At 43.1% G+C, this 17,363-nt stretch overlaps 1 protein-coding gene and 1 long non-coding RNA gene across 2 annotated transcripts; one reads left to right on the top strand and one right to left on the bottom strand.

Moving 5' to 3' along the window:
* Nucleotides 1-699: 699 nt before the first annotated feature.
* LOC122163099 lies at nucleotides 700-14,950 on the bottom strand. Its single transcript, XR_006169804.1, has 4 exons — nucleotides 14,782-14,950; nucleotides 6,421-6,466; nucleotides 5,400-5,554; nucleotides 700-777 (listed from the first exon to the last, which is right to left on the bottom strand). It is a non-coding gene; the product is annotated as an uncharacterized LOC122163099 (long non-coding RNA).
* Nucleotides 2,359-16,790, top strand: SLC24A1 (solute carrier family 24 member 1). The gene is given in 9 exon segments (XM_042823955.1): nucleotides 2,359-3,279; nucleotides 5,023-5,082; nucleotides 6,088-6,196; nucleotides 11,828-11,920; nucleotides 13,470-13,570; nucleotides 14,164-14,364; nucleotides 14,716-14,805; nucleotides 15,651-15,817; nucleotides 16,541-16,790. Coding segments are annotated over 9 exon segments (1,992 nt in total).
* The last annotated feature ends 573 nt before the right edge of the window (nucleotides 16,791-17,363 follow it).

Raw genomic sequence — 17,363 nt, 5'->3', positions numbered from 1 at the left:
TTCCATTCCAGAAAATACAGAGTAAGGATGAGGTATCAGTGACATCTGTTGCAAAGTCTGAGTGTACTGCTGCTGTTCAGAAAACAGCTTGCTTCTCTGCGTTTTCCAGTTCCCCTGCAATAAATGTGCTGATTGGAGCTATATGACCATGAAGTCTTTGGCAAGGAGCACGACTGTGCCAGCAAAAGTGGCCTCAGCAGAACTGCTCGTCCAGCCTGTCAGAGCAAAGCTGTGTGCAAGTTGTCTTGAAGCAACTACTGCAGCACACGAAGGAGCAGGGTGAATTATCCAAGCAGTGGCCTGCTCCTGTACGTAGCTAATGGTACATACCTCAGAGTTGATGCTTTTATATTATAGTTTGTAATGGAAATAAGCACCTGCCCTCATACTGAGAATAATCTGAAGTAGTAGACGAAGATACTGGCTTCAGATATAGATCCAAATCTATACAATACTCCTTAATCTTCTTAGAGACTGGAGGTATTAAAGTGGATTGGCTACTCCTCCACTAATATGTCCTTCACACCTGACCCCCCTCACCACTCTGCTAGCAGAGGCACAGTGAAAATGGGATCATTTTCATCTGCCTCTCTCTGCACCAACATCTCCCAATGTTAAGTGACAAGAAAGTTTCCAGAATTCCATTCAACTGCTGGTATTCCTCATCTTCTTGGACAGCATCTCTGGAAGGTAAGCCATGGAGGTCTGTAGGATTGCTTGAGATCTTTTTGACTGAGACAGTCCAAACAGTGAGAAAAGAGCTGACTGGGAGTTGACCTGTAGGAGACAATATAGTTCAAAAACAAAGTGCTTTATCCACAAGGCTGATGGTCAGATACTGCTGAAAGGCTGGAGAGCTCTTAACAGTTCATCCTACCTTTGGTTATAGTCTTTGAAGAAGGTTTAAACAGCATTCACAAGTCTTCCCTTCTCTGTGCGTCTTTCTTTTCACTCTTCCATTTTATTTATGGAAGGTTACTCTGTATCAATGCTCAATTTGTGGTGAATACTGTATTACATAACTCTGCAATATGCACGTTAATGTATTTTTTGCATATCAAAAGCAAAGCTTATGTGATCTATTTATCTAGATACTCCCATGACCCTCAATTACTATTGCCTTAGTGATCCTCCCTATTTAAAAGAAGATAATAATGCCTGTCTTGCAAGAAATTTAGGCTGATTACTTCACTGAGTGTTATGCAAGAGGGTAAGTGAGAACTGATTTGCATGAAAAGCTTTCCTGAGAATGGCTTACAAAACTGCGATTCACATCCAGCTGAAGGATAACAACATTACCACTCTAGGGAAAAAAAAATAATCTGTGAAGAGTGAAATTCTAAGGTAAAAAATCAAAGCAGTGCTGAAGGGTAAATTCCGTCCACCCCTCAGTCACTGCCTCCGTACTATCACAGATCTAGGCTCTATCACTAGCATTTATAATTTGTCTCTTTCAAAATGCTGTTCAAATAATTATGCAAGATATGCTAATTATCCCCTAATAAAAGGTATGATTATAATTCCACTTTGCCAGTTCTGCCTCTACAGAAGGGCTCGAAAAGATGTAGTCATAGAAACAACATGAATGCACAGCACTCTGAGTATTACTAGAACCAAGCCTTCCTCTTGCTCTCTTCCAACTGGAAGAGAAAAGCTCACAATTTGCTTGGTTTGTGGGAGTGCAAGTCTGGAGAGCCAGAGAGCAGCATAACTGGGAAGTAGCAAACAGTCTTCATCCACCTGTGGAGGTTACTGAGGTGAATAACTGGTCTGTTTGGTAGGAAGTTTTACAGCATAGGCTCATCTTCAGAGCTTCTTCCTTTCTGGCAATTTAGAGTACAAGTAGGCTCCTTAACAGAAGCCTTATCCTCCCTCCTGCAGAAAGTTCATCCGATTATCAGCATTACAGAATTACCAGTGATTCCACTGAAAACACTAACCTTAATAGCTGCTGGATGTGATCATTAGGTGGAATCAGAATTCAGCTCAGATTGGACAATCTCAGCCTTTATTAAGCTAAGCCTATGTTTATTAATCAACATAGCCTCCCATCATAAAAAAAATGAAAAAACAGAAGCCTGAAGTTAGAGTTGAGATTACTTGAATTGAATCCCATTTCCATTTACAGAAAAACAGAAAATCACTCTGCGAGATAATGATGGGAAGTTGCAGTTCTTGTTCGTTTTTTTTTAAATGCTAGATCTTCCTTTACAGGGTTCTACACTTCATATCACCCAGTTTCACTCCTGATGCTTAAGATCAGTTAGAAGCTCCAATGGTGGCTATAAGGGCAAGCTGCTGATCAAGAGAAGTCTTCAGTGGCTCTGGACACGGATCTGATTTTTGAACCTTTAGGAAATGCATTTACCACGGAGAAGACGGCTACAACGGAACCGAATCTTTTTCTTCCTTGCCACAGTGTCCCTCCTCTCTGTCTATCAGCTCCAGTTCAGCCCCTCTGCCATTCCAGCACTTCTCACTGCACACCAACACGAGGACCCTGTGAAAGTGACCTCCAGGGAGCCTTCCCGCAACAAGACTTCCAAAACCAGCAATGTCACAGCAGCACCCAAAATAAGGCACTGTGTGTATATTGATCCTGAGCCAACTGTGCCCATCGCCGCAGCAGAGGATACAACACAGCGAGAAAACGTCAGTGAAAGCTACCCAGATGAAAAGCCCGTGTATGAATCCAAAGGAGAATATCCCCAGGACCTATTCAGTGTGGAAGAACGGAGGCAAGGGTGGGTTGTACTTCACATCTTTGGCATGACGTATGTATTTGTGGCCTTGGCCATAGTGTGTGATGAGTATTTTGTCCCTGCTTTGGGAGTGATCACAGAGAAGTTGCAGATCTCTGAAGACGTGGCTGGAGCCACCTTCATGGCAGCAGGTGGATCCGCACCAGAACTCTTCACCTCCCTCATAGGTGTCTTCATCTCACACAGCAATGTGGGCATCGGTACCATTGTGGGCTCAGCGGTGTTTAATATCCTCTTTGTCATTGGCACCTGTGCCCTCTTCTCAAGGGAGATACTACACCTGACATGGTGGCCTTTATTTAGAGACATCTCATTCTACATTGTAGACTTACTGATGCTCATCCTGTTTTTCCTAGACAGTGTCATTGATTGGTGGGAAAGCCTCCTTTTACTGACTGCCTATGCCACATATGTGTTCACCATGAAACACAACGTGTCTCTAGAGCAATGGGTGAAGGAGGAGCTGAGCAAGAAGCTAAATGCTGTGCAGGCAGCATCAGCAGAGCATATGCGAAAGGTTGGTGTCCTTATTGTTCAAAGGGCAAGTTGGAAATAATTAATCCTATCATAAATCACAAAAAAACCAGACTGCATCTTCTTCACAAAGTGCATACTCAAGTCCTCAGGATGTAGACACTGGCTAATAATTATCATATAAAATGAAGGAAATACAATCTAGACAATAGAGATTCTAATCAATTAGAGAGAACACTACTAAATGCCCGAGGAATTATTAAACATATGTGCTGGGGTCACTTAGCATCTTCCAAACACAGACATGAGATTTTGCTCACTTAGTGGTTATGAAGGAATTAAAAAGGACACATACACACTTTCAGGAACAAGTCAGTCAGAAAACAAGATTGGACAATACTCAAACAGGAGAAAAAAAAAAAAAAAAAAAGGCTTCTGTAATGGGCAATCTCCAAGCCTCTTGTGGATGAGGGATGGTGGAAGAAACTCTTTTCCCATTTTGAGTTTAGGTGTGTTACTGTGATGCTGGTGGTATCACTTGTTACCAGTCTGCAGCAGAGAAAGGGATCTGGCAGCCTTCCACAGCCATTGCCACTGCTCCCAGTCAGCATTCAGTCACAGGATCGAAATGCCCAAGTCCTGTTTCTATGTATTAACCACAGCTGTGTCAGAGACACAATTCTTTATGCTCCTGGTGCACAGACAAGAAGGTCTGTGGCTGTAATTACTTTCTCAAAGTTTGAGACCAGCGCCCTTTGCCCACCATCTTTTGAAGGAAGACACGATTGCCTACAAAAGGACAGCATCTGAAGGCTGTTGCCAGAGCCAGTTACCCTTTCAATCTGGTAGATCTGGTCAGGACGTGTGGGCCAGAGCACTTGGAATCTGAGTCTGCCTGTTCAATTCCTCCCCCTCAGCCGTTCCTCCTTCTCCTGCTGCCACTTAATTCTCTTGGCTGTACTACTGCCAGATGTGGAGCAGACTGTTAGATGTAAAGCTGTTCTCTGGCACTGGCACGCTTTACCGTTCAGATGTGTCTCACTGGCATTCAAACATGTTTTGTCCCTTCTGGTCTTGGCACTCTCTTCATATAATTTAACAAATTAAGGAAAGGAAGGAAAAGTGGTAAAGATAATTGAAGGCACACAAAATTAAGAGTCTTTTTTCCCTCCTGTTAGTCTGCCTTTCAGCCAGGGTTCATGGCTTGGAGTCCTTAAAGCCCACAGCCGTGCTGCACCACTGTCTATCACCAATCCTAAAGACGTAAGCCCATCCCTTTAGACTCAAAGAAAAAACAAAATTCTTGCCTTTTAAGCCTACAAAGAATTCACATTAGGATATAATGGCATGACATACTGCTGCTGGAAATAACCCCTGGGGAAAATAAAGTACTTTTATGGAAAGTAATGCTAATCACTGGAAGATGACACATCTTTTCTGTTTTCACTCTGCCTTTGAAAGAAGATAAGTCAGGATGCAGATGTTTGGGGATGAAATCTGTGGCTGTGTACATCTACAAGGAACAGGAGGTAGAGGAACATTTCTGTTTCTGGATAGCTACATCCTCAGTGAGTGGTTGCAGGCAGAATCCCACTTCCCTCAGAGGCTGTGTTGGTTTAGGGAAAGCACACGGCTTTGGCACTTTCAGTAGTGTTCATGCATAGTCGTTTCTTTTGATTGTGCCACCTTCAATTCAGGCATTAGTCTGAAGAGCGACCCATAGATCCCAAAAGAGCAGGTGAAGTGGTAATGGCATTCAAAGGTTTTCATTCTTTTTTACACACAGAAAAGCAGTGTGGCAGCTGCAGAGGATGGAACAACGCCAGCAGATGGGAAGAAGCTGCAGGTAGGTCTAGGCAACTTAGCCAGGATAATAAGTCATATTTTGAACCCCTCCCTGTGTCAGGCTTTGAACAACAGTGTTGTCTTCTGTGTCAAGAAACCTGGACTAAATCCTATTTCATGCAAAGAACCAGCAGTTCTTGGCACAGTACTCACAGTTTGATTAAGAAGACACCTGGCTGAGTTGGGTCCTCAAAGGAATTTTAAAACAACTAAGAGACAGACTGCCCAAGTGGTAATTGACTAGCAGAGTGCTGTTAGTACTACATTTTAAACAGGGTGAAACAGACAGAGGAGAATTCAGATCATAGCTTTTCTTACCTGCTTTCATGGCTGATTTTCCTCCCAGGCTCTCAGGGCAGAGGTAGTGTCTGTTCTTCCCTATAGCAAGAGAGCCAATTGCTCTGCTCCTGATTGAATTCCTGCCACTTTGTCCTTCCTTGGCTGGCCAGTCACTGCATTCAGTGATCCATTGGCTGCACATGTACATAACAAAACAGGTGTTAGTTTCCTCATGGGGATGCTATTTGTTCCTCTGTGCATTTAACCTACCTGTACTAATTAATGTTCAGTCAAAAGCTCATTAGGACTGTAGTATTGACAGTAAAAACAGAGCTTGAGAGCCTTCAATTTAAGTTAGGACATTTGAAACCACTGTAGTGTACCTTGGAGCAGCATACAAATCTACTATTATCAATTATTACTATTAATTATGACTAAAATCACTGCATACTTCATTACAATCATAACATTGTACTGATGCTGAGTCAGTGAAAACTCACTGCATCAAAGGACAGCCTGGCCCATTATCTCAGGAGCATGTATCTTGCTATGAGCAGCTGGTACCGACAGCCATCCTGAGAACCTGCATGCAGACGGTATCTGAAATCTAAGGTGCACTGGGGAGATCAGCCTCTGTACGAATGCATCCCCTGTGCAGAGGGAACCAACAGTGAAGATGCTTGGAGGAGGAAATGGCTACTGATTGTTGCGTTGTACCTTTCCATAGCCAACAACAGTCTTACAGCGAGGCAGCAGCTCGGCCTCCCTGCACAACTCTCAAATGCGCAGCACCATCTTCCAACTCATGATCCACACACTGGACCCCCTGGCAGGAGGTGAGTGAATGCTCCACCTGTGAGGGGCTTCATCTTAGACCTCTATCACAGAGCAGCTTAATGGAGGCATGTCTTTTGCTGGTGGAAGGCAGCATCACTGAACATAGAGAGGTGGAATCAGCTTTCTATCAGGGCTTTCCATCTGACAGCCCTTCAGGAAAGGGTTGGCTCAACATATCAGCCTCATTTAAAATTGGGAAATTCACACGGGAGGAGCCCCTTACCTGTGCACTTCCTCAGCTGTACACAAGTCTCTCACAAGGCATAAACCTGAAGAAGAGGAAAAAGTAGTCAAAACCTTGAAAAATTATCTTTCGGATGGTGATTAAAATCCCAGGTGAAATTTAAAACACACAGCAGGTTCCAATTATGATGGTTAAAGTAACTTGTGTGTGACTTGGACCACTTCTGAGGACTTCTAAATGCCCACCTGCAACACCACATTGCATTATCACTGCCATAGCAAACTGTACCCTGTTTCAGAATGTGATTAAGTAGAATAGAACAGAATAGTTCAGGTGGAAGGAACCTTTAAAGATCATCTGGTCCAACTGAATAATTTCTTCAGGGCTAGCCAGAAGTCAAAGCATTTCAACGAGGGCATTGTCCAAACATCTCTTGAATGCTGACAGGCATGGGGCATTGCCCACCTCTGTAAGAAGCCTGTTCCAGTATTTGACCAAAGGTAAGTGAAAGGCATCCTTGCCCTCAGAACAGAGAATGGAACTGGGTGATCTTTAAGGTCCTTTCCAACCAATCCAAACCATCCTGTGTTGTTACTCACAGTACTTTGCAGGCAGTGGGCCAACTCCACAGGGCCTAAAGGTTGGAGCTCAGGACTATTTCACACCTTCGAAACAGTCCAGGTTGCAGGAAGCCACATCTCCACAGATGTGTGTGCCTTTGAACACAATTTTCTAATACTCTGCCTTGTTTCATTTTCCAAGAAATTCTAAAGAAAGTTTAAAAACGAAAAAAAGAAGCTTTTTTTTTTTTTTTTTTTTTTTTTTCCTTCCTAGCTCAGCACATGCCTTGCCCCTCCACTGCCCTACTTGTTCTAAAGAGATTATCATTTGTCCATTCAAAGGGAGATTGAAGCTAAGCAGATAAACACCTCTCCTGTCTATCAGTGAGGTTACAAAAAGGACTCTCCAGATCAAAATCCCAGCAGCACAAACTGATTGAGGGAACTAAAGAGGCTTTATAAGGACAACAAGACAAGTAAGTGTTCCCTTCGACAAACTTTTAGTAATAGCACCCATCAAATTACTAACCATAGCCTAACAAGAGCTAAATTCATCAGGGTTTGCTGTAGTGCTTCCTGCTCCCCACAGAATATTGTATCAACAGCACATGGATAAAACCAGAAATCTATGAGAGACGTGCCACTTGATTCAGCATCGTGCAGTGCCAGACCTGAGGGACTGCTGCCACCAAGAGAACTTCTGACTCCTCATCCTTCTTGTGCCTCTGCATGCCTTTGTACAGGCTGGTGTCCTCAGTTTTGTGTGACTCCCAGCAGGAATCCTGCTGGCCCAGGCCAAGGAGAGAACCGCAGCGCTGCCCCAGTCAGCTCAGCACAGAGCACATGGTGGGGGCTTGTCGTTACCACAGTCTATAAGAATGGATAACTGTGACTAAGGGGCGGCTGGGATGTTGTCTTTAAAGGAGAGCTTCGCCTTTGCTTTTATCCAGGCAGACTTTGAGTTCCTGTCTGTGTGCCGCAGCCACTAGATGGGAGTGTGATCTTACACACTTAGGCAAGTCTAAGGGCAACAGTGAGGATGGCTTTCAGTCTCTCCAGAAGGTTGTTATTCCTTAGACTCTTTGCTATAATAATGACGCAGAGTTAACCTCTGCTCTGGGTGCATGCCTGTTCTACTCAGCACTGCTGGAGCAGAAACAGCTCCTTGGAAAAGATAATTGTGAAGAAAATTATTGATATTACAACAGCACAGCACTTGAAATCAAAGACCCAGAGTTCCAGGTACTTTGTATTGTGCAGGAGACGCTCCTTGCCCTGGTAGATTCAGAACTAAAGAAAAGGTAGTCTGGAGAAAAAGAATCAGTTCTGACTGAGCCACTGAAGTGCTTTGAGGATCCCTGCCAAAAAGATGAAGAGATTTCCCCAAGGTAACTGAAAAGGATGTGAGCCTACCAAGGCGTTTTACAGCTGCAAACCCAGCCTTGGATTTAATATCACTGCTGCCCTTCAGTATCCTCAGGACAACTGGTTCCCACCCATAAAGTCCTTCTTTTTGCAGCACACAGCACTATCTGTAATTAGGTTGCAGCATAAAAACAACCCCAAAGAAGTCTGTATCCTGAAGGATCCTTGTTGCTTCTTGCCAAAGCCTATAGCATCATGCACTTAGAGGCTACACTAAAGAACACTACAAAAGATTGCCAACTATCTCTCAGCAGTTCCTGACTTAACCTAGTGCAGGTAGGATCTCTGGGGAGTTTCCTTCCTTATGCTGCAGTTGCCTTGTACTTCAGCTGCACAGAAGCTGTTTCAAAGCAGCCAGAGCTCTGAAGTTTGTGTCAGACTGACAGCACCAGACCTGCCAAACCAACTTGCAGAGTCGAGGATCTTAGAGATGAAGTAAAGTCCGAAATATAAACTTTGTTTCGCTGTTCCTGGTTCAACACCCCTTCTGAAACAAAATTTCTCACTTGAACAATGGATTAATTAATGTTTGATTTTTATTTATTTATTTATTTGGTATTAAGAAAGGATCATAATTTAAGTCTTTTTCTGTGTCTGGAGGAGACGAGGCACTTTAACTGACTAGGTGCTTTAGAAGTTTGAACACTTACACTGCATTCTGAAGTGTATTTTTGGCAGAAGCCCATCTTTTCAGACTACCTTTCTTAAAATGAGGAACTTCTAGCAACTTCAGACTTTTCCTCACTTTCTCAGACGCTGTGTAGAAGCACAGTATGAGGCCTTTTCAAGATCTCCCAAGCTAAACACCAGAGGGAACTGCTGAGGAGTTAAAGGCAGCAAGGATTTTTGGAAGACCAAGGAATCATTTCTGAACCCCATGTTTTACCATGAGGTTATTCTTTGCGCTCTAGTCATACAGACAGAGAACAAATCTGATTTTACTTTTATATGAAGGCAAAGGATCCAGCAGCAAGGTTATCACAGCTGCCTACCCTCACTATGTCCCAGTTAAAGAGCTATTAATTTTGGAAATCAGACCAGAATAAAGCAGCAAGCAGTGCTGCAGGCCAGAGCTCAGCTCAAAGACAGGAGGCAGTCATGCAGCCGCAGTTGCATCTTTAGCAATCAATCACTTGTGTTAAGAAGGAGAAAAGGACCAAAAATAAACATGAGATCCTTTTTTACTTGCACTTTCAGGATAGCAGATCTCTCATGTCCCTCAGGTTTAGGTCATATTTTAAAAAATCCTCCCCATTGCTCATAGTGTAAGTTAGTCCTGATGGGCTAAATACCAGAACCAAAGAATGAGCTAAATACCAGAGCTGGACCCAAGGCAGAAGCTCACCTGCAACGTCAAGCACAGCCTGGATGCAGTTGCTCCTTGGAGTAAGCTTGCCTGAGGGCCATCTCAGTGCTTCTGGATGTAGCCATGCCCTGTGCAAGGCACTCTCAGACCAGCTGGCAGAGTTTCCAGCAGAATGAATGCTTAAAAAGCAGTAAGAAAAAGACAGCAACAAAAAGACAGCTGGAGACCCACTGGTGCAGCAGCTGAGCGGACTGGGAAGCACACAGTGCAAACTTCATGGAACTCAAAGAGACATCCCCCTGTGCAAGTTCCTGGAAGCTGACAATATCCAGTGTTGAAGTCAAGCCAAGTGACTGCACTGACACACACACAGCCCACAGGACCACGGGTACTGCCCTCAAAAACAAGTGCTTGGCCACGACAGGACCCATGGTTGTTGCAGTAGCATGCTGCCCTGCTCGGCTGAGCTAATCCCCAACACTGGCAGGAGCTGAGCTGACAGCTACCCCTCTGCCAAGCTGACCTGCAGATCTGGCGGCTTACAGCCATCTCTTCCTCCAGTTTCAATACATCCTGCACAGAATGTGTGTCAGAGGCATTAACACCTTTTTAAATGAGGCTGATCTGATGAGAACTGGATAGCGCCCTGGGCCTAAGCTGTTTATCCCTAACATGGAGGGTCACAGGCTCTGCTTGGGTCGGTGCTCACAGTCTGTGCCCAGGTGAGGGCAGGAACCAGCAGCTGGGGTTTGTGTAATCTCCTGCAGGCTGGGCCTGACCGCTCTGACCTTGACAGGAGCTTTTGTGGCAGCTTCTAGGAAAAGCTGAATAGAGGAGTGGGGGCCAGCGGTTCAAGGACTCTGCGAGCAGAAAGTCACCTCACTGCCTTGTATAGGTGAGAGTGCTCGTGCTTAGCAGAAGTAGGAGGGGGAAAACAAAGCTTCATATCCCCTCTATAGGTTTCAGGAGTAGCAAGTGGAAGGGAGAGCTGAGCTCCTCAGTCCCAGCAGCTTTTCCTAGGAGGAGAGCTTATCATTTCCCCCTTCTAGCCATTCACCTGCTGAAAAATGCTTCTCAGATGATAATGGGAATCGCACCAGACTAGGACTCATCTCCAGAGATCTTAATGTCAGAGCCAGGGACAATTATTGGACATGTCTGAAATCCACTGTTTTTCCACAAAGTTCAGCTCAGAACTTGACCTGCCCACATGGCTTAGAGCTGCTATTTCTATCAGCTCCATCTCACAGTGGTGAATAAAGTGACAGAGCCATGCCCTTGAGGCAAGCAACAACAGCACATTCTGGTTGCCCAGTCAACAGTGCAGGAGATTAAGTCAATGCAATAAAACTTCCAGAGGAAATTAATTTACAGCCCCATGCACAAGTGAGGCAGAACACAGCCGATTTCTGGTGGCCACATCCATACACAAAACCTGTGACCATCTGCTTCCATCTGCTTGGTCACCGGGCAGGCAGCTGAGAAGAGAATAAAGCTCAGAGCAAAGCAAAGCTTTCCTCTGAGCTGGGGACTGGCTCATTTTCAGCAAGAATAGGAATTAAGACACTTGAGTGCAACATCAAACTATAGAGACAGAATCACAGATTCACAGAATTGTAGAAGGAACCTGTAGAAAACATCGAGTCCAACTCCTCTGCAAAGCAGGCTCCCTACAGCAGGCTGCACAGGTAAACACAGAGACAGTTTCAGAGTTCCTTGTAAAACTATAATAAAGCAGCTCAGCTGAGAGCAACATTGGCTGCAGCAGGAAAAGTCCTCATCAGGGCCAGAAATACAGAGTGGGACACAGCACCGGTGAAGACGACCATTCAGTCGGTCCTTTTCAGGATAGCCTGGACTGCCTTGAAACCGGATACCATAAACTTAGATTAAGTTCTGGAGAGTCTCACTGGCAGGGATGACATTCACATATACTTTGAAATATCATGAAGAAGATAGAAGGTTTTCCATTTTCCTCACAATCAGGTCATCAGCAGCAGCACAGTAAAGCCATGTGGCACAAAGAAGGTATCCATTTTTAGTTTGCACGTAATCTAGCATGAACAAAATCAGCTGCCCTTTGGGAACAAAATGATATTGCATCAAAACTGCTCCTGTTCTCCCATAGCTGACAATGCAACTTTCTCATTCACAGCAAAATTTAAAGACAGGGTTGAAATCCTGAGTAATATAGCCAAGGTCAAGACTGACTCTCAGGCTGGGCAAGGAACAAAACCAGAAGGTGAGTGCAAGAAAAGTCAATATCATTTGCTTTGTTTTGCAGTGAAATCCCACGCATTCACAGCATTGAGCACCCAGGGGCTGGCAAAGAAATACTACAGTATGACACAGATTTTTCTGTTATTGCTGGTCACAGGTGGCTGCTGCAATAATGCAGCAGAAATCAATCAATATACAATAACAGTGGGCAGTAAAAGCCATTCCTACAGGACAAGTAGCTCTTGGGGTAGGATTCAAACAGAAAGTACTTGGAAGTTGCTGTGCTGCTCATCTTTGGTAGATGTGTTCTTTAAACCAAAGTACTTTCCTTTTAGCCTAGAAATTTGGCACAGCTGCAGAACAGTACAGAAGATTCCTCCTCAGAGAAAAGCCACACTGATATTCTCTAAAACCACCCTTAGTGCCTGTACATCCTCCCTTTGAATAGTTCTTACTATTTCACTGCTGATAGACAGACTTTGAGTAGTCTGGAGGCAGCAGCTGGCCTATGCTACACCACAGACCAGTGCTGTTGGTGATTTGGAAAAAGCAAAAGCAAACAATAACGGTTATGTGGAAGGTCCCACCTCCACAAGCACACTGCTGCAATGAGTCACCTGCGTACCTAACAACACTGAGCATCACCCATGAGAGTGAAAACAAACTTGAAGAAAATATTAAGAAACAAATTGTCATGCAGACTACTGACACCACATTGACTTCATTGACCATGAACTTCCATTCTTTGACACCTTCCACAGAACTATCTGGCGCACGGACAGGGCTGTGCATCATCAATAGGTGCTGCCACTTTGGCTGAAAGTATTCCATGTCTACTCTTGTAAGACCTTGCTCCAGAAATCCCAAACACACATGAAAAAACGTTTCTGAAAAACTCCCTCTAAACTTGCTCCTTACTGGAGTTGTGAGAGACACTGGATCAACTTACCCAGCTCAGCATAAAATATCCTGTAATTCCCCAACCAGGTAGAATTCTGAGGATAATGTGATTAACACAGCTTAACATGAGAACAGCACAGAGAACATTGCAGATTTTTTCCTGTATGCATCAGTACTTCTCTATTTGCATTTGAGTATGTATCAGATGACTGGGGATTAACGTCTGGTAGCACATAGCTGTCGTTTCTCAGAAGCCTCAAAGTGTTCCCTGGAGAGGGCTGTGCTTTACTAGAAACAAAGGGGAGTAAAGCTTTATATCCTTCTGGCTTTAGAGAACAGCTCTACTAAAGGCTTCAGAATCCAGACCGAAGCCAATAACAACCAGGCAGAGATCAGATAATTAGCATTCCCCTGTTACTGCATATGTGCCTCTTAGAGCAGTTTCAGAGCAATACCTTGATGCTCCTAAGACCACCGGCAGCAGGTGGACCAGCTTCTACCTCCTTTTAAGAACAGTGATTCACAATAGGCAAGGATGACAAACAGAAAGCATCAGCCATTGGCCTAGGCTTAACATGAAGTATTTCATGTTTCTGGCACAAACTAACTCACCCGCAGATAAAGGTGATCATGCTAACATGACTAAAATCACTGCCCCTTCTTACTCCTTTTTGCAGAAGAGAAGCAGGCACCACAGAAGCCCATCCAGGTAACTCCTGCCAGTGACTCTGAACCCAGCAAAGACAAACAGAAGGAGAACACACCACAGGATGGGCAGGTATTAAATAATGGATCATAGGCAATAAGAGCTCAGGGCTTCTGGGGTAAAACCCAGCATGTTTCTCATAATTAGCAACTTTAAGTAGACTGTGTGTGTAGTGATGAAGTAACATAAGGAGTTGTTTTAGAGGTTCAGGCTTATGACCGAAGACAACCTTGGCCTAAAACATGACACCAGCTGTTCCTGTATAATATTTTCTCCTCAGTTGACTCCAATGAGGTCAGAAGGCAACTCCAGGACAAGGGAAAGCGAGTCAGTCTGGTCATCAGCATGTTTTTGTGCTTTATTTCCCTCATCCCCCCTTCCAATTCTGTAATGTGGTTGTTTTGATGAGGAAAGGTTGTCAAAGACAGCCAATCTTCTACTAGTGTTAAAACTTTAAGAGTTCATTCTAGTTGACTTATACAAAATAGTTAACAGGATCACAAGACAGGCACCTGCACCAAAATAGGGTAGACCTGGATTTTGTGCCAGAGTAACAAGATGCGGGCTCTGGCTGCCCTCAGCCACAGTATGGTCATGGGGAATAAGTGCTGCACAGCTCCTTGTGAGAGTGAAGCATATTGCTTTTTTTTTTCCCTGACCTACAGCCCCCTTCAGACAGTGATAACTCAGAAGACAGCAGCTCTGACAGTGAGGATGACAGTGATGATGACAGCACAGATGATGAAGAAAACGATGAACCATTATCTCTTGAATGGCCAGAAACCAGGAAAAAACAAGCAATTTACCTCTTCCTCTTTCCCATTGTCTTCCCTCTGTGGAGCACGATACCTGATGTCAGAAACCCAGTAAGAATCCATTTTTCTTCTGCTACCATATTTGTATCTTTAGCTCATATTTGAGCTAAAGACTACTTAGCAAGAATCCCCCATTCTGTTTTTCCACGTCAAGAGTCTTATACATTAATCACTGTTAATGCTGCAGAGAGTAGAAAAGCCCCAGCTGTAGCATAGTTCCACTTAATTAAAGTAATTAACAACTAGCAACAGTTGGTCATCTAATAAAGTTGTCAAAAAACCCACAAAGACCAAGTTCTATATCAAACAGTTGATTACAGCACTCCATGTGAACAGTTTTCACCGAGGATTGTTAACCTTCCTGAAACTTCATGTTTTTATTTTCAAACTTGATTTTAACAGGATTCAAAAAAATTCTTTGTCATCACATTTTTCGGGTCCATCATCTGGATTGCAGCATTCTCTTACCTCATGGTGTGGTGGGCTCATCAGGTGAGGGATTTCTTTTCTGTCTGCAAACAAGATCATTTCAGAACAAGTAGATGTTAAGACAAGGAGCGGATTGTCGCTGGGGCATTTTACCTGATGAATTGCAGCTGCAGTCATTCATCAAAACAGTAGAAACTTTTTGTTAGAATCCAAAAGGGAATTCTCAGTTTCACTCTTTTTGATTTGACAAAAGGTTTTCTTCGAAAAACTTCTAAGGGAAGTTGCACATCAGTGAAAGGAAAAGTGCCATCAAAATTTACCTTAATACTTTTAATTGATAAATGAATCTGTGTGGAACAAAATTACCCCTTATCTAATTACAGTTCCAGGATAACACAGGTTCTAGAAGCTGTGAAGTAATTTCAACTCCAACTGCCTTAATATGCACTTGGAGCCCCGGCAATAGAAGTTTGTGCCTTGTAGATTCAGACCCACACTTCGTATCAAGTAGCTCATTGCACATCCACAACATAGTTAATTGCTAAGATTTTCCATGCAGAGCTGATGTTAAATTTGCAAAAGGAAAAATGAAATACATGCAGAAGAGGCAAACGTAGGACACAAGAACGTGTTAGGCTGTAACTGACTTCACCTTGCTTGGCCTTGGTAAAACTGTGATCAGATGATCACTGTGACGTATAGTACGGAACAAATCTGAGGCTAACAAACTAACTTAACTAACTTAAATGTAGTTTTTCATCCTACACAACATGCTACCACAAATGAAAAGGGCTAAGGGAATGAAAAATATTTTAATTCAAATATGGCACAAAACCTAGAAGGCAGTGAGACTACATTCTGTGCTCCAAAATGAACAGCCCTAATTTACTCTGTTGCTGTTCTATTAGGTTGGTGAAACAATTGGGATATCAGAGGAAATTATGGGGTTAACCATACTGGCAGCAGGAACGTCGATCCCTGACCTTATCACCAGTGTCATTGTTGCACGGAAAGGCTTAGGTGACATGGCTGTCTCCAGTTCTGTAGGCAGCAATATCTTCGATATCACTGTTGGGTGAGTATTAGTTCCATGCTGAAAGATGCAGTTCTTCCAAAAGACAAAACACGGTTTTTAAACTGAAGAAATGTTTCAGTTAATTTCATTTCATCTGCACCTAACTGAAGGACAGTCAGACCACCAGTTACACAGATTTCTCTTTAGAAAATTTAACCAAACCAGGAAAGATAGATTTTAGCAACCCAGTGCAGAATGAATATGAAGTTGCACCTCATTCAAGGCATTGTTCTGCAGCTTAAAATAACAGTGCACAGTATGAAACGGCACTATCGTCTTCCCTAAGTTCTGAGTCAACAGGAAACTGATTTTCTGGGACAAAATACTATTCCTCTTAGGCCAACACTGAAGATTTACAGGCTGAATACTCATCTGGTCACTCAGAGGCATTCAGATTCTCTGCAGCCAAGGCTCTGTATCTGCACCTGTATCTTTTATCAATAAAGCATCAGAACCTTCTCCTTTACGAGAGCATGCTGAGACACTTAATTCACAGTTATTATTTTGAAAACCCTTTTAGACTATTGTATCACATTATGATAGTACAAGCATTATCCAAATGCAATTTTTCCACACCAACAACATCAATTTTAGATTTATGCTGAGTTACACTGAATGCAGCTATGCATTTTTTCCTGTAAGAGTTTAGAAAAATTGCTTACTTATAATGCAGAAAATGAACTGCCTTCAAGCATATTTCAATTACTTTTCCTTTTCTTGCAGTTTGCCAGTTCCTTGGTTTCTATATTCAGTCTTCAACGGATTCAGTCCTGTTGCAGTCAGTAGTAATGGTTTGTTTTGTGCTATCGTTCTGCTTTTTCTCATGCTTCTATTTGTTATCATCTCAATTGCTTTATGTAAATGGAAAATGAACAAAATACTAGGGCTCACTATGTTTGCTCTCTACTTTGTATTTTTGATCATCAGTGTGATGTTAGAAGACAGGATAATATCATGCCCCGTATCTGTGTGACATCTGGGTGCTCCAACGTGTGTTAAGGCATACATCTAAAAATCAAAAGCAGTTCAAGGTAGCTGTTGTTCTGATCAATCAGAGCAACCCAAGTTATATCCCACTTCCTGAGATTAAATTATCTTTGACATACTTAAAATAAAATAAAATAATCTTGAGTGGTTTGTCTGCTTCTACTGTTGCCGTTTTTCCTCAGGAAAAGAAAAAGACCAGGCACTGAAGGGGCCAGTACCAAATACTGTGCACCTTCAGGCATTCCTGTAATGGTATGATACAGATACATTAGGTGTTCAGTGTGGCTGAGCTTATGTTAATGGAACTGATTTTAAGCATAGAACCTTTATATACATTTTAGTAATACTTTCAGGATCACACAGATTTATGCAATCAACTGCTCAAACTCACTGAGATCAATGATCTTTAGTTGGTGGGAACAGAATCACACCTTCATGGCTTGCCCTTACAGAACTGTTCTGCTCCAAAAGATCTGTATGGACACATTCTCCATCTCAGAAGTGAATTCCCTCAAATTGTATAAAAGCAGTAAGTGCTTCAGAGCACAACAGTTCCTGA

Source organism: Centrocercus urophasianus, unplaced genomic scaffold (assembly GCF_019232065.1).
Source record: "Centrocercus urophasianus isolate 14NV4802_14NV808 unplaced genomic scaffold, USGS_Curo_1.0 seq_23, whole genome shotgun sequence".
NCBI classification, from domain to species: Eukaryota; Metazoa; Chordata; class Aves; order Galliformes; family Phasianidae; genus Centrocercus; species Centrocercus urophasianus.
The sequence above is the reverse complement of the archived record's forward strand: the minus strand, read 5'-3'. Positions and strand labels throughout refer to the sequence as shown.